The sequence below is a fragment of the Ictalurus punctatus genome, chromosome 1 (assembly GCF_001660625.3).
Source record: "Ictalurus punctatus breed USDA103 chromosome 1, Coco_2.0, whole genome shotgun sequence".
NCBI lineage: Eukaryota > Metazoa > Chordata > Actinopteri > Siluriformes > Ictaluridae > Ictalurus > Ictalurus punctatus.
The window spans coordinates 8,300,261-8,327,488 of NC_030416.2; the positions used below are offsets into that span (position 1 = coordinate 8,300,261).

General features: G+C 39.1%; 1 protein-coding gene across 2 annotated transcripts in view; it reads right to left on the reverse strand.

Annotated features, from left to right (window-relative positions):
* kcnn3 (potassium intermediate/small conductance calcium-activated channel, subfamily N, member 3) overlaps nt 1–27,228 on the reverse strand; it is a 98,762-nt gene that overhangs the window by 16,644 nt on the left and 54,890 nt on the right. For both annotated transcript variants that reach the window (XM_017495446.3, XM_017495365.3), the window contains 4 exons: nt 15,189–15,485; nt 11,944–12,065; nt 6,630–6,771; nt 3,038–3,148 (listed from right to left, as the gene is read on the reverse strand). In XM_017495446.3, coding sequence (XP_017350935.1) covers nt 3,038–3,148; nt 6,630–6,771; nt 11,944–12,065; nt 15,189–15,485 — 672 coding nt within the window. The remainder of the gene's footprint in view (nt 1–3,037; nt 3,149–6,629; nt 6,772–11,943; nt 12,066–15,188; nt 15,486–27,228) is intronic.

Here is a 27,228-nt window from a genome sequence, read left to right on the forward strand (position 1 = left end):
TGAAAGAGGCCATTGCCATTAGGGAATACCATTGCCACGAAGGGGTGTACTTGGTCTGCAACAATGTTTAGGTAGGTGGTACTGTACATGTCAAAGTAACATCCACATGAATGCCAGGGCCCAAGGTTTCCCAGCAGAACATTGCCCAGAGCATCACACTGCCTCTGCTGGCTTGCCTTCTTCCCATAGTGCATCCTGGTGTCATCTCTTCCCCAGGTAAGCAACGTACATGCAACTGGCTGCTCACATGATGTAAAAAAATGTGATTAATCAGACTAAACCACCTTCTTCCATTGCTCCATGGTCCAGTTCTGATGCTCACATGCCCATTGTAGGTGCTTTCGGTGATGGACAGGGGTCAGAATGGGCACTCTGACTGGTCTGCTGCTACACAGCCCCACTGTGTTCTGACACCATTCTATCATAGCCAGCATTCACTTCTTAGCAATTTGAGCTACAGTATAAGCTCTTCCGTGGTATGGGACCAGACGGGCTAGTTTCCACTCCCCATAGCCTTTGGCACCCATGACCCCATGCTCCCCAATGCGCATCAGTGAGCCTTGAGCACCCATGACCCTGTCACCGGTTGTCCTTCCATGGACCACATTTGGTAGGTACAAATCACTGCATATCAGGAACACCCCACAAGACCTGCCGTTTTGGAGATGGTCTGACCCAGTCGTCTAACCATCATAATTTCGCCCTGGTCAAAGTCACTCAGATCCTTACGCTTGCCAATTTTTCCTGCTTCCAACACATCAACTTAGAAAACCGACTGTTCACTTGCTGCCTAATATATTCAGAGGTGCCACTGTAACGAGATGATCAATGTTATTCACGTCACGTGACAGTGGTTTTAATGTTATGGCTGATTGGTGTATATAACAGTAGAGGTAAAGTACACAAAGTTTTCCAGTGAAGCAATGTTTCAGACAAAACTTCATCAGATCTGTAAGTGCTTTAGAGGTCGTGCTAAGGGTCCAGAAAGAGAAGATTCAGAAGTATTTTTTAGCTATTCCTGTGGGGTTAGAGAAGCTCACTTCCACTCGCATATCTTTGTAGAGGAATCCTGACAGCTTGCTCAAGTTACACGTACAGGGCTGGGTGAGCAGAATGCTACTTAGCTGGAGAACATAGACTTAGAAGCTGAGCTTTTGGATCTTAGTTCATTTATTCTTCCTTCATTACTTCACTGGTCAGAGTTGTGTAGACTCTCAGGAACTAGATGCAAGGTGGAAAAAAAACCCCACCCTAGATGGGATAACAGTCCATTTCAGGACACCATGGACAAACTTCACAAAATTCACACACTCATTTGCACTTAATTATAGTAGAGTAAATAAGAATAGTTAATACACCTACTGGCATATTTTTTGGGGGTGGGCAGAAACCAATAAACCCAGAGGAAACCCACATGGACACAGAAAGTAACCCGCACTCGGGATCAGGAACCCTGGAGCTGTGGGGCAGCAACACTACCCATAGGGCAATCCTAATTTGAGTTGGATTTTATTTAAAGCATTTCCTTATGTTTAATTGAAGCTCTGTTGTTTTTATTTGGACTTGGACTCTGTTGTGTGTTCTTGAGCCCTGCTAGTCAGTGATGTGATCCGTTTTCCTGCCAGATTCACACTGCTGTAAAATGCAATTACTTTATGATAAGGAACTGTGTAGTACCTGTTCCAGTTAGGGCCTTAGATTTGTGGGTTAAAAAAAAAAAGTTGAAACTTTAGAAATTAAAGTTTAGAATGCTATATAAACATGAAAAGAAGCCATTCCTTAATTGGATTCCCTGATTTATCTTATCATAGGATGCGTTGGATCAAAATTCAAAATGTAAAATGCAATGCATACATAACCATTTTCATCAGTGCTTTTTTGTTCAGGAGTGTATGTGTGTTGCTAACAGAAATGAGCCATCTTTGCTTTGATTCGAAATGTACAGTATGTTAATCAAAGAGAGATGAGTGGAAGGAAACACCCACCCATTTTTCTTTTTCCTCTCCAGTTCAAGGTAAACTCCGTCTCCAGGGCAACTGTGCTATGATGTAATCATTACATTTATTCAAAGTTCTGGTCATGTTTCTGACAGTAACTGCGTTCGTAACCATAGTATCGGCCGACTCGATGTATTAATCCACAGAATTGTATGGCGGAGGCATCTGTTTGTGAAATAATAATACGGAAAAAAAACATGGATTCCTTTCACATGCTCCCTCCCTGTCTCACTCTATCTTTTTCTGAAGGCATTTAAGGCATTTAGCGTTCCCCAATTCACAGATGACACGCTTCCAAAGATAACAATATTCCAATAAATATTGTTATCTTTATCTGAGGTGCAATTATTGATCGCTGGATATCCTCTCTAGCTACTGTGCGGGCAATGATAGAACCTACATATTTGATAGTGGGAGCTATTTTTGAAGCGTGGGACTTTCAACTACATGAAAAATTAAAACAGACCTGAAAGGAGGAAGGGAGGAAAGGACGGTGAGAGAAGAAAGTCAGAGAGAGAGTGAGAGAGAGAGAGAGAGAGAGAGAGAGAGAGAGAGAGAGAGATGGAGTGATGTGTAGAGAGAGAAGAAGAGAGAGGGCTGTTATGTTAGTGGATGTTATGCAATACTGTGTTCTAACTGAAACATTGGTTTGGGTTGTCTGCATAACACAGTGCTTTTACAAATCTCAATATAGTGTACATAGTGTTAGGGTTCTATGGCCCAGTAATAATCAAACGCTTGGTAATGAAAGCTGTTGGGATATTTGATGTTTGCTGTTAACTGACTTGTTAAAAGGATGCCTCTTTATCTTCATTATTTTATCAAAATAACTTCACTTTTTCTGTAACTAAGGCAACAACCAGGTTTTCAAAATCTTATAGTGTGTTTAAAGGGAAATCTCCTTACTGTTGTAAACCATAATACTAGTATATAATTGCAGTCCTAGTATATGTAAATGTTCTATTTTTCCCTGTGAGGTGGACAGCATACTATATACTTGTGAGACAGTGATGTGTTTGTGTTTGTTTGTGTGTGTATACCCGTTTTGTGAGCTGTGTGTCCATCATGAAGTTGTGCACATGCTTCTCAGCCTTGGTAAGCTCCAGCTTCCTTGCTACCACGGCAACAACCAGCGCTGTGCAGCCTGCCCCCTGGTAGATACATAGGGAGAGAGAGAGAGAGAGAGAGAGAGAGAGAATGAACAAGAGAATATAACAAAAGGAAGAGTATAGCCATTCTGATTTTCCATGACAGGAGTGAGATAAAGACATAAACGATGAAAGAGAGAGAGAGAGAAAAGTAAGTACAAATGAGAGGAAAGAAGTTTTGAGGAATCTTTTTTCCCCTCGTAGTGATGAAGAAATGGCAGAATAGTCCTGAATTGGAAGCACAGTCCCATTTTAAGATGCTTTCTAAACATCAGTCTTGCTGTATAGATGCATCAGATTTCAATATGTCACATTCACCACATACTTTTACAAACCTCCAATCACTTTATACCAAACAGGACAGAGTGATAAAAGCAAAAATTAGAGCGCTGTAGAGAACCCACTGATCACATTGTAGGGGAAGAGAGAAAGAGATGAATCTGGGGAAGAAGGAGGAAAACATACAGTAGAAAGAAAAGCAAATGGGAAAGGAAAACCATCAGAGGGGGTGGTAATGAGGTTGTCAGCCTGCTAGATGAATTTGGCTTAAAAAGTGGCTAATGAAATGGAAGAGTACTCACACAGTGCCTGGTGGTTAATGTGTAGACTGAAACCACTCAGAAGATGGATATGGACCCAAGCTCATCAACCCAAAATCACTAAAGACATGATAAAAACAAAGGCCACTTCTCTGGACCTATTTGCTCATATCTGGCATCAATTCAATCATAATGCCTCTTTATGGGAAACGTTTTAAGGGTTTTCCAAAGATATGATTTGATTCTTCTGAAATGGACTGCTGTTAAATTATTAATTCTAAGAAATGTATCCAATGTAAAAAAAAAAAAAAAAAAAAAAAAAAAAAAGAACAGTACTCTTTAGTTACAGCCCTATTAACAAGTACTGGTATATACAAATATAATACTCTTTCAACTACAACTGTTTCAGTGTCCTGTATGAATTCTGAGCAGAAACTTTGCGTCATCTTATAATAATGACCAGTCCGCCCATATATTATCTGAAATCTTTAGCTGTTTTCATTGTTCTAAAGCTTTAGGATTCTCCTACATGAAGCATTCTGATGCTGGTTGTTTGGTTTGGATTGAGGCCTGTGCGTTAGCTTTGGTTCACATACTCACTGCATAACACACTCTTGGAATTCATTAAAACTGAACAGGATTAATGTTTCTATCATTGATTGGAAGTGTGCCAGCTCTCTAAACAACTGCACTACATCATGATAATTCACCATTCGGTGTAAAACATTTGATCAAACTGTGTGTTGTCTGCTTAAAGGAATATATATATATATATATATATATATATATATATATATATATATATATATATATATATATATATATATATATATAATTTTTTTCTTTCTTTCTTTTACTGCATTCAGCATAGCTTCTGTTCTTTTAGAATTTGGGGTATTTATACTTATTTTGTTTTGTTTCACTGTCATTTATATTAAAAGCTTTAATCAGGAAACAATCACTACAGCATTTCGAATTTTCAAATGGTCAGTTGATTAAACAGCAGCTGTGCTTGTTCTACTACATCGTTTTTAGAGCAATATCTAATTCACAGCAACTTGTATGATGGATGTGCCACACAATCTAAGCTAATGATGAATAGATTTTAAAAAGTGTTGTTATTTAAGAAACAAAAAATATATAATAATAATAATAATAATAATAATAATAATAATAATAATAAGAAGAAGAATTGTGTTTAATTTTTCTTACTGTTAAATACATTCTGGAAAATTGCCCACTTCTGGGACAAAATTTTATATAAAATGTTTTCCATTCAGACAATAAAGCTCGGCCTGTTCCAGCTGCTCAAGTGGTAATAATGTGGCCCTATCAGTAGTCACTCACATCATACTCTCCTCTGAACTGTGTAGGAATTACAGTGCTTTTTCATGAATACATATCAGTCTATTTTAGAGGACTACAAAATTAAAACAACAGTTCTTCTGCTCGGGTGTAAGAATTGCACAAAATGCCAAAGAAAGTATAACCTAACTGTAGCTAACAGACTGTTTAGCTCTGCCTTATGTGGTTTTGAAATGAAGGAAAGAGAGAGAGAGAGAGAGAGAGAGAGAGAGAGAGAGAGGGAGAGAGAGAGAGAGAGAGAGAGAGAGAGAGAGAGAGAGAGAGAGAGAGAGAGAAAATAAATACAGAGAGGCTGATAGCTCCCAATGAGCAAGCAATAGATCGCCCTGGCATCCAGACCCATGTGCCAGTCTTCTAACACCCTCCCCCCCAATCCCCCACCCCTTTGGGGCAGTGGTATATTCCAACCCAGTTGGCCTTCAGTGTTGTCATAGCAACAAGTCCCATAATTCCACCTATAGAAAGTCATTACAATTACTCAGGACAAGAAAAGAAATCACGTTCTGTTGTCTTTCTCACTGTCATTCTTGCAACACATTTCTTACCTTGTAGCCACAGTATCCTACACCTTCCCAAAACACAAAATGGATGACACACAACTGTCATGAAAAATTATTTGAAAACCCTAGCAATAGTTTCTCTATGATCTATGTTGGTCTATGATGTGTGGGTGTAAGGCAGAGGCTATATTAGGTTGGCTAAACAGAGGCTATATTAGGTTGGGGTTTTGTGTGCGCATGTGTGTTTGTGGTGTTTGTGCACATATGTCCTTGTGTGTGTGTGTGTGTGTGTGGAAGTATACGTGCAAATATACAGTACAATAGGTGTGGGAAGGAGAAAGAGAATGAGCGTGAGTGAGAGATAAAGCGAAGGACTGGAATGTAAGCAAACTATCTGCATGGAGTGACTAAGTGCATGTTTGTGCATATGTGCAGTGTATGCGAGAGAGAAACAGAGAGCGAGGCTGACAGATAGACAGGAGTAGGGGACATGTTCTCACAACACCATGAAGCATCCACAGAGCAAATGTAACCACAAACACTAATTCCTGAAACACACATATACATGCAATATGAAGAAAGACAACCAGGCTCCTCTTCACAGAATTCCTCTGACAGAGAACTCCCTTTAGGCAGAGGGGAAAAATGCAGAGGCACAGACACACACACACAAACACAGACAGACAGCGCGAGAGAGAGCGAGAGTGCCAGACAGAAAGAACCAAGGAGCACAAATTAGCAAATCTATTCTAGCCAGAACACATTAGCAGATCCATTCAAGCTACTGCAATATGATATAGTAAATGGTTATATATTCCAGCTGCCTCTCACCACATTAGAAACTTCCAGTGTGCATTATTTGAGTGCTAGCAAAACCAGGTCGGTCACATAGAAGTACTGCCTTTACTGATTCTGCCATATTCTTCATCACATATTCTGCCAGTCTGCATGTCACGTAATAATATGTAGCCATGTTAATGCAGTGCAATGTCTGAGTAATATTTACAGACCTAGTGCAAAATTGGTGCGTGCGCTTGCGTGTGTGTGTGTGTGTGTGTGTGTGTGTGTGTATGTGTGTACCATAATGCCAGTCAGAAGACACACTCCCTTGCCACAGTAGGTATGAGGCACCATGTCTCCATAGCCAATGGAGAGGAAGGTGATGGAGATGAGCCACATGGCTCCCAGGAAATTGCTGGTCACGTCCTGAGCATCATGGTACCTGAGAGAGAGAGGGAGGGGCAGAGAGAGAGAGAGAGAGAGAGAGAGAGAGAGAGAGAGAGAAAGAGAGAGAGCATTTTACAGTGCCGTAGGTTCTTGATGGGTAACCTTTATCAGGAAGCACTTCTTACAAAGTGTCTAGAATACAAAGACATGGGAAGTAAGGGTGTTGACGAGGCCCACGACTTTCTAGATTCTGCAAGTGCAACTGCTACCATAATAATTATATATAGATAAACAAATGAAGAAGTAAACAAACTTTAAACTGGAGTATTTTGAGTAGTTTTCGGTACTTTGCGTGTTCCTTTTATGCCACAACCATCTATCAAATGATTACAATTTATATTCTATTAATGACTGACACATCATGATTTTTTCACATTCACCAGTCAGGCCTCCCCTATCAAATGACAGCTACCAACCAGGTAGGGTAAAGGCTAACATGTGCTTCGTCTGAGACACGTGAAGCTAACTAACTGCATCTTTTCAAACTGCTGCTCATGCTGGGTCACAGGGTGGTGGAACACACTTGTAGGAAAGTGTTACATGTATCAGCACTGTTCCACATGCATGAGTTCACAGACGCCCATGACTGGCTAGTGTTGCTGTGATTGATAGGGGAGAGTATTCCATCCCTAACACTCGAGAGTACAAGCAATTTTGTATATCTGTGGCTCCAGAGGATAGCGAGAACATTTTTCTGTTGCACCAGGGAGCTTCATCATGCTTTTTAATAGTAAAATGTTATGGAATGTCTGCGAGACTCAAGTCTTGCAAAAGAAGTTTTACACGTTCGGACTTCTCTGCGAAATGACAAGCAGCCATTTTATATAACTACTATAATGTTATCGATAACAGGAATTATGTTCCGTGTCGGAAATCCTACTGACTGTTATAAAGCACGTAGTCTCGAGACCCCTTCCATAAATAAGAAATAAATGTCTCCTAACAAAAAACATCACCATATCAATGATTATACGCTTTTCTTTGTTAAACAACTCATTTTAAATTTGTCTATTATTAAGCATAGATTATGCAGAGCATCTTCCATAACAAATCCCTATGAATGAGCTGTTGCTATAGCAACAATAACGTACTAAATCGAGTACAGTCAAAGGAGAAAGAGAGTACACCCTCATTCAGTTCTAGGTCTTCAGACTAAATAATTGTTTGGTCCTCACCAACTTCTAAAAACAGCAAAAACCCATAATAGATTTCAATATGTAGTCATAAACCAGCTGTGAAAAAAATAAGTCCACTATAATTCAGTGACACGTAGGACCACCTTTAGCTACAGTAACTTGAAGGAAACTTTTTCTGTAGGAGTTTATCAGTCTCACATCATTTTAGAGAAATGTTGGCCCACTTTTCTTTACAACATTGCTTCAGTTCAATGGTGTTTCAGCTCATTTGTTTACGCACAGTTCTCTTACTTTCTTTTTCCCCATGACCATTAATATAACATTAATATAAATCTATCATTCATACATGTTACAGTCGTAACTCCTGTCAGAGCCGTGCTGATATAGAAAATTAACCAACACATTCAGCTTTGAGAGTTTAACCAAACTTATATCATTGTAATCAACACAATGTGGTGTGACGTCTTAGCATATACACCACATGCATGCTGCTTAAAACTCCAGCACCTCCAGTGTAAAATGTCTTCCTGCATCCCTGTAAGAATAAGTAATTACTAAAACTGATTTTCAAAGCGAGCACTCATGAGTGGCACTCAGGGCCAAAACACTGCATACACAGTAGGCTCCAAAAGTCTGAGTCCTTATTATGGTAATACCATTTGACTGCAGAATATTCCAAACACAGTCATAATTGTTCCTGTAATAACTAACCCCTGATATTCATCTTATTATTATCTGATTAGATATATTGCTTTTTGCCTCATTATATTTTTTTTCTTACATTAGTGAAGCATTATATAATCTTGGTTGAGGATATCATTTTTTCCCAATTAAGTTTAATTACTAGTCAAATATAAAGTACCACTGGTCTTGGAGCCACACCTGGAGCCCATAACGAACAGAAATCCATCAGGAAGAGTCACTTCATCTCTCCTAATCTCTAAACAGGGTCATGTTTAGTCAGTTTGATGTCGTCATTAAGATGAATGATTACTGCTCTCCTCTGAGCAGTTTAATTTATTTGAATGTAACCTAATACTTACAACAGTCAACACTTGCACTTTATTAATTCTTGTTTAACTCATTAAAAGTCCAAATAGACAAAAGTGACAACTCTTAAACTCTCATTTGCTGCGATTTCGAAAATGTCGACTCGCAGGGCAGGAAGAAGCTATACGAAGAGTATTGCCAACAGTTCAAAAATTAGAAATGGAAGACACAAAGAAAAACGGGAGGAAAAATAACTGGGAAAATAAAAATCTAAACAAATAGCAGAAGACCTCTGGAATAAATACAATAATACAAATGTCTGCACTCAAGTGGATGTAAATATACTGTATATTGTAGAAAAATTAGAGTTAATTTAGCTGTCTACTACAGTATATTGAGTTGAAATTAAATGATGACCATAAGTGCAGATTTCCACTTTAATTAGGGGGTATTTACATCCAAATCAGGTGAACAGTGTTGGTAGTAAAGGACTATCACCCCCCCCCCCCCCCCCCGCCTTTAAAGGGACCAAAAGTAATTGGACAATCGGCTGCTCAGCTGTCCCATAGTCAGGTGTGTGCTATTCTCCCATTAAGCGGATACAAGTTTTAGAGTTGATTTCTAGTATGAACTTTTGCATTTGGGATCTGTTGCTGTTAACTCTCAATATAAAGTCCAAAGAGCTGTCACTACCAGTGATGCAAGCCATCATTAGGCTGAAAAATCAAAAGTAACAGAGAGATAGCAAAAACATTAGCTGTGGCCAAATAAATTTGGTAAATTCTTAAAAAGTAAAAACACACTGGTGAGCTCAAGAACACCTAATGGCCTGGAAGACCACAAAAAACAACTGTGGTGGATGACAGAAGAATTCTTTCTCTGATGAAGAAAAACCACAACAGTTGGTCAGATCAAGAACACCCTCCAGAAGGTAGGCGTATCTATATCAAAGTCAACACTCAAGAGAAGCCTTCACCAGAGTAAATACAGAGGGTTTACCAAAAGATACAAACAATAGTGATGCTTACAAATGTCTGGTAAACCCAGACAGACCTGATTAGACCAGAGTTTTCTAAAAACATCTAAAAAAAAAACAAAAAAAAAACCCCCAAACAAACCCAAAGTCCTGTACAGTTCTGGAACAGCATCCTATGGACAGATGAGACAAAGATCAACTTGTACCGGAATGATGGGAAGGGAAGAGTATGGAGAAAGGATGGAACTGCTCATGATCTGAAGCATACCACCTCATCTTATGGCATGGACATGTATGGCTGCCAATGGAACTGATTCCCTTGTATTTATTGATGATGTGACTACTGAGAAAAGCATCTGGATGAATTCTGAAGTGGTTAGGGATATAAAATCTGCTGAGATTCAGCCAAATGCTTCATATCTCATTGGACATCACTTGCATGCATTTCACTTGTTGAAGGCAAAACACCCCAAGAACAAGTAGAAAGTGAATACAGCTGCAGTTAAAGCCTGGAAGAGCATTAGCTGGGAAACCCAATGTCTGGTAATGTCAATGGTTCCAGACTTCCAGCAATCATTGACAGCAAAGGATTTGCATCCAATTATTAAATATGACCATTTACGATTATGTTAGTTTGTCAAATTATTTTGAGCTCATAATATTGGGGGCTATGTATGAAAATAGTTGTAATACCTACACTGTTCACCCAATTTGGGTGTACCTACTCTCACATATTAAAAGTCCGCACTTTGAGCACTCCATTCATTACTTAATTCCAACTCCAATATATTGTGGTATACAGCTAAAGTTACAATAAATTGTCAATATCCAAATATTCATTGACCTGACTGTATATACTTGTCACGATTTCCCCTTGAGTCAGCGCTGCAGTATTGGAGTGTGCTCGGAAAACCGAAGCGTATGCTTGTGCACGAGCCAGATGCGCGAACGCATGCTTTTCGGTCTTCAATGACAGTGACTTTGTTTACGTTGGATATGTGCTTTTGTTGTGGTCATGTTCCCTCTCCGACCCTGTTTTGTCATTGGTTGTTTCCAGAATGTGTGTCATCGTTTTCAGCTATCCGTGTTTAACCCATGTTTACGTTTGTCATATAAACCCCTCGTGTCTCTGTGCACATTGTGTAGTATTGAGTTTATCTCTATACCAAGCAGGTGTTCTTTGTTTCTCGTTTCTCATTTTGATTTATGTTATTGACCTTGTTTCTCGTTTTTGGATTTCAGCCTCGCCCAGTTTATGCCCGTTTGTATATCGCCTGACCTTTTGTCTGTTATCAGACCACACTTTGGATTACCATTTTGGATTTGTCTGCCTGCCTCGCTCTGTAATAAAAGTCTTTTACTGCACTTGCATCCGTCCTAACTTCCATTACATTCCGGTACATGACAATACTAAAGGCACAGAAACCATTATTTCTAGGTGCAGAGCGGTGCTTGAAATGTGTGGAAGTATTTTTTGAAAATTATATATTTAAAATAATTCATAAATAGAGACAACTATTTCTACATTATATAGATAAACTATGGAACACTCATAGAACTTCTGTACATGTAATTTAAAACAATAGCTTAGCGATTTCCCTGGCCAAATAATAATGGGTTAGGATTGGTGAATTTTTCCATAATGTTCCACTCCTACTTCACTGACACTCTTTTCCTGTGTTTCAACCTAAATTTTAGCAACACAGTTCAAGCCCTTGGGAATCTCCATGCAAACTTGACCTGCAGAGTTGTCTCTCAAAGTTGAAGTGGATGAATATCACCCATCATTCCATGCATGGAAACACACTGAAAACCACTGCTTCAAACTGGGGAATCCTCCAGCATCTAATAAATGCATAAATACATCCAGAGTGTATCACATGCTCTGTTACCATGGCAACAGCCTAGTCAGAAGCAGGGATGCCCACGCTGTGGCCTCGGGGCTTGGCACAGTCTGCAACCTTTTGAACCGCAAACATAGGTAATATGAAAAAGCTGTGGGACACGATCACAAATGCATATGTCACTGCCATGGGAGGTAATGTCAAAGAGCATTATCTCTCACCTCTCACATACTCGTACAGTCCAGGCTGCAATGATCCACAGGGAGATGCTGAAGACCAGAAGCACTGTGCCCGGGCAGATAGTCATCAGAGTCTTCATCACAAACCGTGTGTTAAAGTGCACCTAATGAGAAACCATAAACAGACACACAAGCTTACCGGGAGTTTTGACACAGCCTACTTTTTTTCACCAAGGAAATTTGTTTGCATTCATTTGCATTATTCAGCCATGTTCACTGAAGTACAGTTGACGGAACACCATCATATTCTTCATCTATGACTAGAGCCAGAGAGACTCAGACAGACCTAGATTCACCCCCTCTACACAACTTTTTATATGTTTATCAGGGTTTGAGCGAGTATACAAGTACACAAGTATGTTAACTGTTGGACATTTAAGGTCCACTGAGCACAACCCTCCAAATCTATAATCATCTCTGGCATCTCTGGCTGAAACAGTCATTTATCAACATATCCTAAAGATGTTCTACTAGCAGGTCTAATGATGAAGAACATCAATCAGTTGTATCAACAAAGAGTCTGACAGAAACTAACCTACACTCCCAGTAATTAATCAGAAAATCAGCTATAGCTGAAAAAAAACAACTTCATAAATCATTTGATGGTCATAACAAATAGAAACAATTATTTAAAGGGTCCATGAAATACTGTGGCATTTTGGAGGTGTGCTATTTCTCTATAATAGGTCACTGAATCTACATAATCTGTCTGACTGCTATCTCTCTGCTCTCTACTGACTGACCAGCTGACTAACCATTATCCACAAGTTTTATGACGGATGCCCTTCCTGATATAACCCTCTCCATATTCCAGGCTTGGAACTGGCATGGAGAGTGCACTGGCTTGTGCAACCCTCCAGTGACCGGGAATTGAACCTAGGCTGTGTTGGTGAGAATGCCGCATGCTAGCTACTAGTCCACCGGGAAACCAATTGGACACAATATATTAATTTGAAATTATTTCATTACCAGGTACAATCTGACTAACCATTATCCATGCTTAAACTTAATTTCTCCCTACAGTATATACAATGAGGCGATTCACATGAAATTTTCACCAGATATCGATATTAACTCAAGAAATCCGGAAAAAATTATGAATTCACAACATTAAAGTCCATAAATAACGTTATGTGTAATAAAGTGGAATGACACAGGAAAAAAGTATTGAACACGCTAAGAAAAAGCAGTTCTCCAGGCAATGTAAGGCAAGGAACCAGCTGAAATACGTAAGTAATTATACCTCCTATCTGTGCAAATTAATTTCAGCTGGGTTAGTAAATTGATGGTCTATAAAAAGGCTTTTCATTACCAAGGTGTCACATAAGAAACATCTCATAACGGTTAAAAGCAAAGAGCTCTCCCAAGACCTTCGCAACATTATTGTTGCAAAACACACTGATGGAATCGGATACAGACGTATTTCAAAAGTTCTGAATCCTCCAGTAAGCACCATTGGGGCCATTATCCACAAGTGGAAGCAACATCACTCCGTTGTCAACCGGCCACGCACAAAAGCTCCTCACAATATTTCTGACCAGGGAGTCAGAAGAATAGTCAGAAGAGTAGCCCAAGAGCCGAGCTCCAGAAACACTTGGAGGCACAGAGAAAACAATAGGTAATGCACTCCACTGATGACCCTCACCCCGCAAAACTCCGTTAATAATGAAAAGGCATGTTTAAAGTTTAAAGTTTGCTACAACTCATTTAGACAAGCCTATGAAATACTGGGAGACGAGAGCAAAATTGAATGTTTTGGCTCTCAAACTACACCCCATGTTTGGAGAAGAAATGGCACTGCACGTCACCCTTAAAACACTATACCAACAGTGAAGTTTGGAGGAGGAAGCATCATGGTGTGGGCTGTTTTTCATCGCATGGTACTGGCAGACTTCATATAATTGAAGGAACGATGAATGGAGCCCTTTACCGGGAGACTCTTGAGAAGAATCTGCTGCCATCCATCAGGATGATGAAGGTGACACGTGGGTGGACCTTCCAGCAGGACAATGATCCAAAGCATACAGCAATGGAAACTCAATTTTTCAGAGGAAAAAATCAAGATGTTAGAATGGCCCAGTCAATCACCTGACTTGAATTCAATTGAACAAGATTTAAAGACAATATGTTTAGAACCACACCTGAATACTGTGGCCCATTAATTTATTCATACAGGAAGCGTCTTGAAACTGTCATTACAAACAAAGGTTTCTCCACTAAGTATTAAATAAATTTTAGTTAGCATGTTCAATACTTTTTTCCTTTGGGATTCCTCATTATTACACATCTACTTCATTTAAGGACTTTAATGTTGGGATTTCTTTATATGTGTGGATTTCTTGAGTTAATAACAAATTCTGGTGAAAATTTCATGTGAATAGCCTCAATGGAAATATATTCACTGAAAAAAAAGTTTGACGCATTTAATACTCATTTCCCCCACTGTATTATAAGGACCTTGTGCAAAATGTTCTGAAGGCTATTTGGAGCAGAAAAAAAAGATAACATCTGTATATTATGAATGTAACATCTAAATTATGTAGCACCTTTCTCACACCAAAGGTGGCTTATCCCTGAGACCACATTATGAAATTATTAGTTTACTTCATCCTCTGCAGTCTGTGCCATTAAATGTGTATCTGCTAGTTTTGCAGGGTCAACATTCCAAAAATTATTCAGGAGAGGATGTTAGACTAGATCTAAGAAAAATAAGTTGCAAAAAATGGACGTCAAGATCGGGCAGCATTAAGAATTAAGCATTAAGAACGCCTGAATTAAGAAATCGGGTGAGAAAGGAGAAGGAAGAACCAGACAGCTGAAACACTGAGAAAGAAGACAATGAGAAAAACAACCAAACAGCCAGCAAAGACAAAAAACAAAATCCACAAGTAAAAGGACATGGAACATGGCTGTCATATTTATGTTGAGATTATTTTACTATGAGGTAAAAAGGTGGAATAAAAACTTTTAAAAAAAACTTTGCAACCAAAAACATGATTTTATATGATTATGAAGACTGGGATGAAGACAATGTTTGTTTCTTATTTTACAATAAGCTTTTTTTTCAATTGTAGATCTATAAAATCAAAAGAGATGGCTCAGGTCAATACCAAGTACATGAAGACATGAGGGTTAACACAAGGCTAATCATCATTCTTTAAATCAAAGCCCACAAGATGTATCTTGTGAAAACACATCCCTGACCTCATTGACCTTTGACCTCTGACCTTGTTGAGAGCCCCTATGCTCCTGGAGGAGGCATCGGTGAACAGCTTGCTATGGAGGAGCATTACACGGGCGATGAGGTAGAGTCGGAGGAACATGGGCACAGAAAGAACCATGTCCAGGTCAGCCTCCGCCTGCGAGGGGATGTAGGTGAATGCAAGTCGAGCGCGCCACACAAATTTGAAGTCTCCAGGCACTGGGTGCACAGCTGAGACCAGCAGCTCCAGCGCGATCAACAATACTCTTTCCATGGTCATGGCGATGCGCCAGTCGTCTGCGCCATTATCGATGACGAACAGCTGGAGGAGAGAAACAAGAATTTGATCTAATATTGAGTTCAAATTTAGCTGAGATTATGTTTGAAAGATATGATGGTGATTATTAATACAATGTTGACAATGAGAATCAGTGTAAGTCCAAGGGCACAATGAAGTGCATACCTGAAATTTGTTTGCTTGGTTATTATTACTATTTTTTTTTCTTTTGCTGATGAAAAAGAACATCAAAATTCAGCACATATAGTAGGGTCTGAACATCTACTCCCAAGAACTATATTCACATTAAAGTAATTTATTTATTGATTCAATTATTCATGGTAGATCCGGAGATTATCCCGGTAACACTGGGCACAATAACAGTGTGATTCAGCTCAGCCTCCTCCTGTTTAAAGGCCAATGAATTGTCTGCACAGCAGAAAAGCTGAGTGAACAGCAGCAGCTCTCAATTCATAAGCTGCATGACATCAGGGCCAAGAAGCAAGCTGAATAAAATCACAGTGGACGCCATAGATCCAGGGATCTATCTGTTTTAGAAGCTCCCCTCAGGTAAACAGTACCTCCATCAGATCCAGTACCACAATGGATGATGCTACTCTCATCAAGCCATATACACTATATGGCCAAATGTATGTGGACACCTGACCATCACACTTACAGGTGCCCATTCCAAAACCATGGTTGATTAACACAGAATTGGTCCCCCTTTTGCTGTTATAATAACCTTCACTCATCTGGAGTTTGGAGTATGGCTGTAGGGATTTGCAAATTGAGCCACAAGAGTATTAGTGAGGTCAGGCAATGATGTTGGGTGAAGAGACCTGAGGTGCAGTCGGCATTCCATTTCATTCCAAAAGTGTTCTTGCAGTAGTAGACGAGCTGACTGCTGTTTTTTAAGGCCATGTTATTAGTGCATTTAAAAACATGTAGACAACAGCAAAGAAAGTGTCAAACCACATTTCAAATAACAACCGCACACAATCTACTAATTAGATTTGCAGCTTCAAAGCTGAATATAAAAATGTGTATACTCCCAACATAACTAAAGTGTGTGCTGGGACTGGCGACTCACAGGAACCTACAAAAAAGTAATTCATTTATCATTATCAGCTGCTTTACTCTGGACAGAACTGATGTGTTTTAAACTACTTATTTGTTTATAAATACTAAGTTCATTTGAAAATATCGCAGGTGAGTATTGTGGTTGGAATTGGTCAGAATTCCTTAGGCACCTATGGGATTAAAAAAAGCAGCACCGTGCAATACCTCTAGAAGTGCTTAAAATAAGAAAAAAAAGACTTTTCCTAATATCATGTGCAGTAGACTGTAGAATTGGCTTCATGTAACTGCATATATTTCCAGAATAACGACGTACACTTAGCTTGCAATTCCTTACCATCGACCTGACTGTTTTTGTTTTTAATCTCCCAGAGTAGTCGTCAGCTGCCCAAATCAGTAACTCTATTGCGAATGTATTAAATATAATGAGTGTCACTAGTCTATTCAACCCATAATAGCAAATAACAAACTTCTAAATGTGACAGTTATAGTTAGCGCAAATCAGGTTTACTGTCAACATTTACAGACTTTCAACTGTTTGTAATGAACAAAATCAAAGAAAAGTAAATGAAATAGTTGAACATGAGGAATGCTTCAATTGGTTTCCCCAAATTCAACTGAAAATGCAACTTATAATGACTTCTCCAGTTTCAAAATTATTCAACCCCTTCATGGCAAGCATCTTTAGTACCCAGTAAAGTATTCTTTTGCTGTTATGACCTGCTGCAAATGAGATGTATAGCTTCTGGTAGCGTTCCTGAGGAATCTTAGCCCATTCCTCATGAGCAATGGCCCCCAGTTCAGTAATATTATTGGGTTTGTGTGCTGCAACCGCCTTCTTCAAATCCCACCAGAGACTTTCTATGGGGTTCAAGTCAGGTGACTGTGATGGCCCTGTAGAATCTTCCAGGACTTCTTCTGCAACCAGGCCTTGGTGAAATTTGAGGTATGCTTGGGATCATTGTCCTGTTGGAAGATCCAATGACGCCCAAGCTTCAGCTTCCTCACAGACGGCATGCCTTTATCTCCTAGGATTTCTGATACTTCAATGAATCCATTTTGCCTTCAACACACTGCAGGTTTCCAGTGCCAGAGGATACAAAGCAGCCCCAGAGCATCACCGAGCCACCACCATGCTTGACTGTAGACAGAGTGTTCTTTCTTCATTCTTTTTCCTCCAGACACCCTGCTGATCCATTGTGCCAAAAAGTTCCAGTTTTGTCTCATCGCTCCACAGAACAGAATCCTAAAAGGTCTGTGGCTTATTTATACAATTTTGAGCAGACATTTCTTGTGATTTTGGGTCAGTAATGGTGTAAATCTTGGAGTTCTTGCATGGAAACCTTCTGCGTTTAAGTAGGCGCCTTACTGTGCTCACTGAAACCTTAGTGTTTGTTGCCACCAAGTCTTGCTGCAGGTCTTTTGCAGTCACTTGAGCGTTTTTCACAACCTGCCTTCTCAGAAATCTGGTTGAAGCTGTTCATAGCTTCCTTTTTCTGCCCTGTCCAGGCATTTCATACATTTCTGCCCCTAGCCAGTTCAGGTATTTCATGTGTTCCAGCTCAAGCACACCTGTTGCAACTGTATTACATATTTGTACTGCTGTGAGGGATTATATTCAGGGGGTTGAATAATTTTTAAACTGGAAAAATCATTATAAGTGGCATTTTCAGTTGAATTTGGTGAAACCACTTGAAGCATTCGTTGTGTTGAACTATTTAAATTGCTTTTGTTTGATTTGTTCATTGCAAACAGCTGAAAGTCTGTAAATTTTGACAATAAACCTGATTTGCAATGTGGGTTGAATAATTTTTATTGCAACTGTAGCTGAATAATGCTGGCATATCAACTGGGATTTGAAAAATCTTGTGGCCATTATCCTAATAGATAGTGTAGAACATTCCGTTATGCTTTGCTTGCCACTGAGCCTTAGGCAGGTTCAGATAACATTGTGCAGATAACATTTGGTCAAACAATCTCAGTGATTTGGTAGTAGTATAAGGGGAGAGTAGATGTACATTATACAGAGTTTAAATTCTGTCCTTCTTTTTATTTTTTTTAATTACTTGCCATCCAATACTTATTATCCTCTAAACACAAAGTGCTGTTTTAAGAAGAGGTTGGACTTTCAATACAGAGAAAGATAGAGCAGGCTGCCAATGGTAGAATTCAAGGGGGCAGTACAGAGAAAAGAAAATGGAGCCTTGCGGGAACAAACAGGTTATGGGAGCAGAGGAGGTATAATGATTAGTGGTATTGATTGAGACGTTTCTGTCTGTAAGATGAAAACCACTCCAATCCCTCAATATAATGCTTTTTATAGTCAGGTACACAGTGGTCTAAGAGAACTAGAATCCACAGACAGCAATAAGTCATTTAACTAACTAATTTAATTAATTAGAAGAGAGAATAAAATGCTACGAAGAGTAGTTCTAAGTTTAAATTTAGTAGTTTCAGATGCAAATTTTTAAGGCACTGCTGAACTGACTGGCAATGGAAGCATAGAGCATGAGCAATGATGACAGATGCAATGTTTAAATAGAGCAAGTTGGCATCAAGACAATTTGATTGTGGTGAGCAACTGTGGACAGGGAAACCAAAGGATAGCAATGAGTGAGTGACCCTTGACAGTGATTAGGACAATTTATTAGGGAAACAAATTAAATGTACCATTTAAAGCACATGATTTCTTTAAGTAAAAGATTAATGAGGCCAGCATACATGACTATTAACACAACCAACAATTACCTAGGTGTGATCTAAGTGTTATTGATGTTAGGAGATCAGAACACTACCAAATAAACTACTTATTGAATTTAAGAGGTTGGTACATTGAAACCAAAACATTTAAGCACTTTTAAGGGACATATGGGACCATCTGATGGGACCTAATTTTAGCTCATTTTTGAAGACAGTAGTTTGTCTAGAAAGTGATCTTACGTTGACCATTTTAACAAAAGTGCAGCTAGTAATCAGGAGTGATGGAAGTAGCTTGATTGGAATAAGGTTATGAATTCTGCAGTGTATATTTTTAAGTCTGTCTGTAAAACAGAATTACAAAACCTAGATGCTGTTTCAAGCTAAGTTTGAAGCATCAGCAGCACCACCCTCTTGGTTTAGGCTACTTTCCACATTGTCCCATGAAGATATTTGGAAGAAAGCTGGCACATCCAATTAATTTTCATTTATGAGAAACTTTATGCAGGACTTAAGGTAGGTAGGGGAGGCTTATATATATGTGTACATATATATATATATATATATATATATATATATATATATATATATATATATATATATATATATATATATATATATATATATATATATATATATATATATATATATATATATATATATCTTACTAAGGTATAGGCACAGATGCTCATCTTACTGATTGTTGACAAAACTCATGTTTCACTCTGACTTGTCCATTTTTGAGCAGGTATAATTAAAAATTATCTGGTCCCAAGTGGTGTGTGCCAGCCTTTGCTTGTAAAGTAATTAGTACAGTTGTGGACATTTTCATTTAACATTGATGTGAATTTGAATTTGAAAAAAAAATGTAACACAGGGGACTCAGAGAGAAGATTAGGATCCTAATCCATTTATTACAACAATCAGCAACCCAAAACTTAATGTCAAATAGCAGGTCAGGGTCAATACCCAGATATATCTCAGGATAGACAATACCACCAGGGAGACACAAAGAGTAGTCAGAAGTCAGGCAGAGATCAAAACACCACAAAAATAGACGAATCACCCAATCCAGTAATCCAAACAGGAGAAGAAACAGCAAAGCAAAGTCATACACATAGGTCAAGGCAAAATTCAACAGCTCAGAACTTACACAACTGAGAACAATTGGCAAAGCTTCACAATGTGTGTAAGTCCATATGCTTTATATACTGAGTTTTAAGACTGATGGTACTCTTAGTCTGTGACCTAGTGAACAAATATCAGGATGTATTCATTGATACAGGCTACAAACACTTCTGTAAGTCACTCTAGCTAAAGGTGTCTGCTAAACGCCATAATGTACTGTATACTGTATATATGACTGACAAGAAACGGGCATAACCATAGAGGAAGAGTTGTAGAATTCGGGGAAGGTTGCCCTCTGGTGGTGTGGCAGTAAAATATCTTGGGCAGGAGTGACGACGTACTTCGAAGGTCAAAAAGAAAATGTAAAGAGTAAAAGATATGTTTTCTTTTCTTGAGTAAGAGTAGAAGTATTCAATTTCAATAATGCTTGAGAAAGGTACAAATCTTCCAAATAACCCGGTCAGGTTCCGTGTCGATTTTAAAATTATGATGCTGACATACAAAGCCTTACATGGTTTGGCTCCTCATTACATATCTGCTTAATTAATTCCTTACACCCCAAACTGCAGCCTGCACTCCTCACAGTGTAATCTGTTAACTGTTCCACAAACCCGCTTAAGGTCTATGGGTGACAGGGCTTTTTCTGTCTCTGCTCCTTCCCTTTGGAACTCTCTTCCTCTCGAACTTAGGGAAGCTCAAACCTTTGGCATTTTTAAAGCTCAACTTAAGACTTACTTTTTTAAACTTGCATTTTACTGCTGATGTCTACTTTTATTATTATCATTATTATTATTATTATTATTATTATTATTATTATTATTATTATTATTATTATTAACTTTCATAATTTTTAATTTTTTCTGTGTACTGCTTATTTTGTGCACAGCGCTTTGAGAAGCTGCTATTAAAGGGGCTCTATAAATTAAAGTTTATTATTATTATTATTATTATTAACAGGATTTACATACAGTAATTGTCACGAAACGGGAATGGAGGTGGAAGCAATTGCAGTTAAGAGCTTTAGTGAAGAGTGACATGCAGATAAATCCAAATCGTAATCCAAAGACGTAGTCAAGACAGGCAAAGGGTCAGGCGATCGGCAAACAGGCATAAACTGGGCTAAGTGGAAATCACAACGAGGAAACGAGAAACAAGGTCATACACATGAAACATGAAACAAGAATCGCGAAAACAAGAAACGAGACGCGAGTATGAACTAACTAATTTATCAAGGTAACGTAACTAACGTATCAAACTATACTAACTAAAATACTCTGTGAGGTGTACAGGGAAGCGAGCAGTATATATCCCGAACATAATCAGTGTTGCGTGCTGACAGCTGAAAACACTGAAGACACACCCTTGAACCACAACCAATGACAGAACAGGGAGGAGACAGAACAGAAACAAAACAAACGCACGTGTCCACAGTAAACAATGTCACAGTTGTCAACATTCGAAGAGCTTGCGCACGCTGAGCACTCGCGCACCTTGCTTGTGCACGCGCACGCCCTCTGGCACTCAAAGCGCGCGGCAGGCATCAGCTTGGTCTAAAGGGGAGATCGTGACAGTAATGACATATAATTACTCATGTATATTCCATCCCCTTGGCTTAGTAGGTAGCATGTTTGCCTCGCACCTGTGCGAGGTGTGTGCAGAGCTTGCATGTTCTCCCTGTGCTTCGGGGTTTCCTCTGGTTACTCTGATTTTCTCCCCAAGTCCAAAGAGATGCGTTGTATGCTGACTGGCATTTCCAAATTGTCTGTAGTGTGTGGGTTGGTGAATGTGTGTGATTGTGCCTGCGATGGGTTGGCACCCCATCCAGGGTTCCCCCTGCCTCATGCTGCAAGTTCCCTGGGATAGTCTCCTGGCTCCCCCCACGACCCTGTGTAGGATAGGTGGTATGGAAAATGGATGGATGTATATTCCACTCCTGATTACAAGTGATTCTTGTCTCTACTAATGAGGTGGCTGATGAATGAAAGTAGTAGTCAGCAGCAGCTAATGCAGCATCTGTGGGGTTTTTTTTTTGCAATCACAGTTATGGTTGAGAAAATTTGCAGAAATTGGGAAGAAAAACTAAAACCAGTCACATCTTGTATGTGGTTTATACTAGCAGCATATATCTGCAGGTCATATTTGTTTAGCACCCTGTCAGGTTTAAATGAGTGTGCTTATTTATGTAGAGTGTCATCTCATATGCTAACAGTTAATTAGGCAATTATCTAGAAGGCTTTTACCTATCTACAAAACCGGCTACATCATAAAGTCATGACATTGTCTTTTCTAGAGACTCTTTATTCTTGAATTCATTATTAGAATTAATTCTGTGGAGAACTCTTCTATCAAACACTAGTGTTATAGATACACTCAAAAATTTAAGCACACAGTTATGTCTGTAATACTAGAACCATTTTCTCTTCAGTGCACACTACTTGATAAATGACACAACAAAAGTTTTCTACTGAAAAAAATGTTGTAAATCTGTTGTAAAGATTTAAAGTGATTCATTATAAGCCAAAAAAAAAACAACAACAAAAAACAAAACTGACCTGTTACACAAACATTCTCTAAGTCCAGTCATCCAATATGCATTTATTGAAAACAGTCAATATGTTAAATGAATGATTTAATACCATTAATCAAAATACTCATTAAACACTGCTTATGATATATGAAGAGCTTATATTGAAGAGCATTTGTTCATCTTTCTAGAGAAGCCAAAGAGAAAAATGCAGACATATATTTTTATTATATTATGCAGACTGTTAAATTATATGCAGTCTTTCTCTCATTTCATTTTTTTTTTTGCACCTTCTGGCTATGTCTATATAAGCTAACCACAGAAGAGAAGCTAATTGTGTTGGTTGCTGTGACAGCTGCGTTTAGCTGTAATTGTGAGGGGTAAAGTGGTTTGTTTAGCTGATATGCACAGAGGGTGAGGGTTTTTCTCTCTGTCTTGTGTGCACACACACAGCAGAAGAAATGCAAATGGATATGCCGGAGTTATGAGACTGATGATATGACCCATTTAGACTGACACGTCCAGTAATGCCATTGTATGTGTGTATTTGCATGTGCATTTGTGCACACACACATGTCTGTAGTTCTATGTGCACATTTAAATCATGCCTGATTTTTTAAAAAAAATCATGTTGACACTGTGCCTGTGGGAATATATACAAATTAATATGTTCCTTGTGTGTGTTTTGTGTGTGTGTGTGTGTGTGTGTGTGTGTGTGTGTGTGTGTGTGTGTGTATGTGTGGGCACTGTACATCCATAGCAGTAAAACACGTGCAGGTTTTTTTTCTGGAAAAGCCAGCCTCGTCATGGTGACTGTTGCCTAGGCGACAACATCAAAGACCAGCCAAGCTTAATTAGGGTCCCCGGTGAGAGAGAATGACTGTGTGTGCCTGAGTGTGTGTTGTGTGAGTGCATGTGTGAGTGTGTGTGTGTCTGTGTGTGCGCGTGAGCGAGAACTGGGAAAATGACAGAAAGAGAGAGAGAGAGAGAGAGAGAGAGAGAGAGAGAGAGAGAGAGAGAGAGAGAGAAAGAGACTGTGTGTGAGAGACCATGAACAAACAGGTAAAAGGAGAGACAGAAAAGAGTGAAAGACTACTAAAGAAAAGAAAGTGCAAGAGAAGAGGAGAGAAACAGAGGGAAAGAGTCTGACGAAGGGCATGAATGTGAGGAAGAAAGAGAGTGTGGAGGTGGGTGGAGAGGAAGAGAACATTCTTTCACTCTGAGTGTGTGGGTGTGTGGGACTTTGGATCAATGAATTGTGAATGTGTGTTTTCAACATCTGCACTACTGGTCTACATGCAATTGAGCGTGTGAATATGAAGCTCTTCTGAGCAAGCACGTGTGTGTGTGTGTGTGTGTATGAATGTCCTCTACTGCTGTACTGAGCTCCATCGTCCATCATCATCCATCTCTCCTTTGTGCAGGGTCAGTCTCATTCATTTCTATTCCTATACTTATCTCTCCCTCTCCCCGTTTCTCTTTCCTGTCTTTCCTTTTTTGGGCCAAATAACCACCATGAGATTAAATAATTAAATTCCATTAGTGAAGGTAATCTGTCAACATGAGTGACTGGATGGTTCCACCATCTTTCATCATCATCAGAGAGAGAGAGAGGGGGAGAGAGAGAGAGAGAGGGGGAGAGAGAGAGAGACTTGGATCCTCCGTTTACATAAGGGCAAGAGACTTGTAGGAATAATTATGAGAGGAAGATACAAAGGAGAAGGAAGGGGAGGTGGGGTGGTTGGAAAAAGTGATAGAGTAATTAGAAGAATCAGGTGGCAGGCAAGAAAGAAGGCAAAAAAAGTATACAAGTGAGTACTGTAGACTGAAAATGGGAGGGTGAGAAAGAAAGAGGGAGGGAGACAGAGAAAGAGGTGCTTGTCATCATGGCCTTGTACTGTCAGATATGGACATCACTGTTGTGAAAAATGAAGAAAGCAATGCAGGTCATAACAGCCCAGTAAGCTCAGTCCCCCTCTCTCTCTCTCTCTCTCTCTCTCTCTCTCTCTCTCTCTCTCTCTCTCTAATTACGACCATGCAAATACAATTAAACAAATGAGACAAAACTACAATAATTGGTCATGAATTGGTCCAATATTACATATCTGTAAGTGTCAAAAGTGCTGCTTTCAATATCTGGTGTGACCCCCTTGTGCATCAATAACTTCAACTAGATTTTTCCACTAACCGTTGATCAGTCCTGCACATCGGCTTGGAGGAATTTTAACCCATTCCTCAGAATTCATTGTTCCATCAATGATGGTACTTCATCCAGGCCCAGATGCAGCAAAACAAGCCCAAACCATGATACTACCACCACCATGTTTCACAGATGGGACTCACAGATGGGATAACGTTCTTATGCTGGAATGCAGTGTTTTCCTTTCTCCAAACATAACGCTTCTCCTTTCAACAAAAATTCTATTTTGGTCTCATCCGCCACAAAACATTTTTCCAATAGCCTTCTGGGTTGTCCATGTGATCTTTCGCAAACTGCAGAAGCGCAGCAATATTCATTTTAGAGAGCAGTGTCTTTTATTCTTGCAACCCTGCTATGCACACCATTGCTGTTCAGTGTTCCTGATGGTGGACTCTTTAACAGTAGTCAATGTGAGAGAGGCCTTTAGTTGCTTAGAAATGACCCTGACCTCATGGACTATTAGCATGACTATTTCCCTTTTCTGCCTAATAAAAAGCTCCAATTACAGCACTGTAAAAAAAAAAAAATAGAAGTTGATTTAACTTAAAATTTCAAGGCGACTTGCTGCACTCAATTTAACTTCACTTAACACGATTTTTAACCTTGAGTTGAGTAAACTCAAAAAAGCTGTGCAGCAAGTTGCCTTGAAGTTTTAAGTTAAGTCAACTTTTCTTTTTTTACAGTGTGCTGACAGCGCTCTGTGATTATCAATCTGTCTTCCTAGTGAATTTGCCCAACAACTTACCACCGGAATCACTAATGTCCAAGCACTCATTAGATCGCAGGCCAGTCAGTATATCTTCTTCTAGTAGGAGTCACTTATAACAAGAGTATATCTTTGTTCATCTTCTGTTTCCCTTTGTTGATCATGATCTTAGGACTTCCATGATCTCAAAACCGTAACTCTAGTTACTTGCCAAGTATCATGACAAATTACACAGGTTGTGTCAGCCACAGAACAACTAGGAAATTCAAGAGATCCATATCAGAGAAGACGACGAAGGAAAGAATGGCTTTTCTCAGCCTTATGGGCTAGATAATGCCTCTTCTGTCCTTCAGGCAATCGTCTGCCCTAGTTTACATGGGGACCTGGAGTAATTCCATCATTTGCAGGTGCTCCTCTGTGATTTTATTTCCATATGGATTGGCCATGTTTTTGTTTGTCTTCTTCCTTCCCAGAGAAAATTGCAGACCAAATTAACCACTGTTCTTTCACCAACTCAGCAGTTGTTGGATAATTTTGGTTCTTTTTTTTTTATCTTGGGCAAGAGGATGCTGTCTCTTTTGTTGGAAAAACTTTTTTTTGACTGGTGCTATGCACTGTATTTAGGACCTAGCTTACATATCTACTTCCTGAATGATGAAATAACTGGTACTGTATATGTTATATAAATGCTTCACCATACTGCATACATTGGGAGCCCAGTAGCAGAAGAATGAATATACAATCATTCAGAACATAATCCTTAAGATTGAATAAAGCTGTGATTATGTCAACTACAGGTAAAATTAGAAATTCTAGAAATAAATAAATGAGCAGTGGTATTGCTATAAATTCATGATATATAATAAATCATCTAAGGTTAGATGCTGCCAAAAAGATATACATGATCATATGGCCATGTGTGACGCAGGCATCTGGGTTTGTAGACAATATAACCTGGCAGACACTCTATAACATAGCGGACTCAGGGACAAGGTTAGAATACATTTGCAAAGGGTTTATTAATACAGTGCACAATCTAAAACTCAATGTGAAATAACAGGCCAGAGTAAAAAGACAGAAATGTCTCAGGGCAGATAATGCCAGTAGGAGGATCAAGAGAGTGTTCACAAAAGCTGAGCACAGGTCAAATACCATAGAGCATAGAGAAATATCCAAATCCAAGGGGAAATTCAAAAGGGAGAAGAAAGTAACAATGCAAGGTCATACTCAGAGATCAAGACTATATAAGACAGCTCAGAACTTAGTTGACTGAGAAGAAATGGCAAGATTTTGAGGTGTATGTGAGTCCATGGCTGCATCTGTGACAGTACCTACTGCATTCGATTCAGTACCTACTGCTTGGCTGTTGGTACAGTACATACTGTTTAGTATAAGTGTTAAGGATGAATACAATCCGGACATACTACACGGCGCTAATTCTGACAGCTCTTCC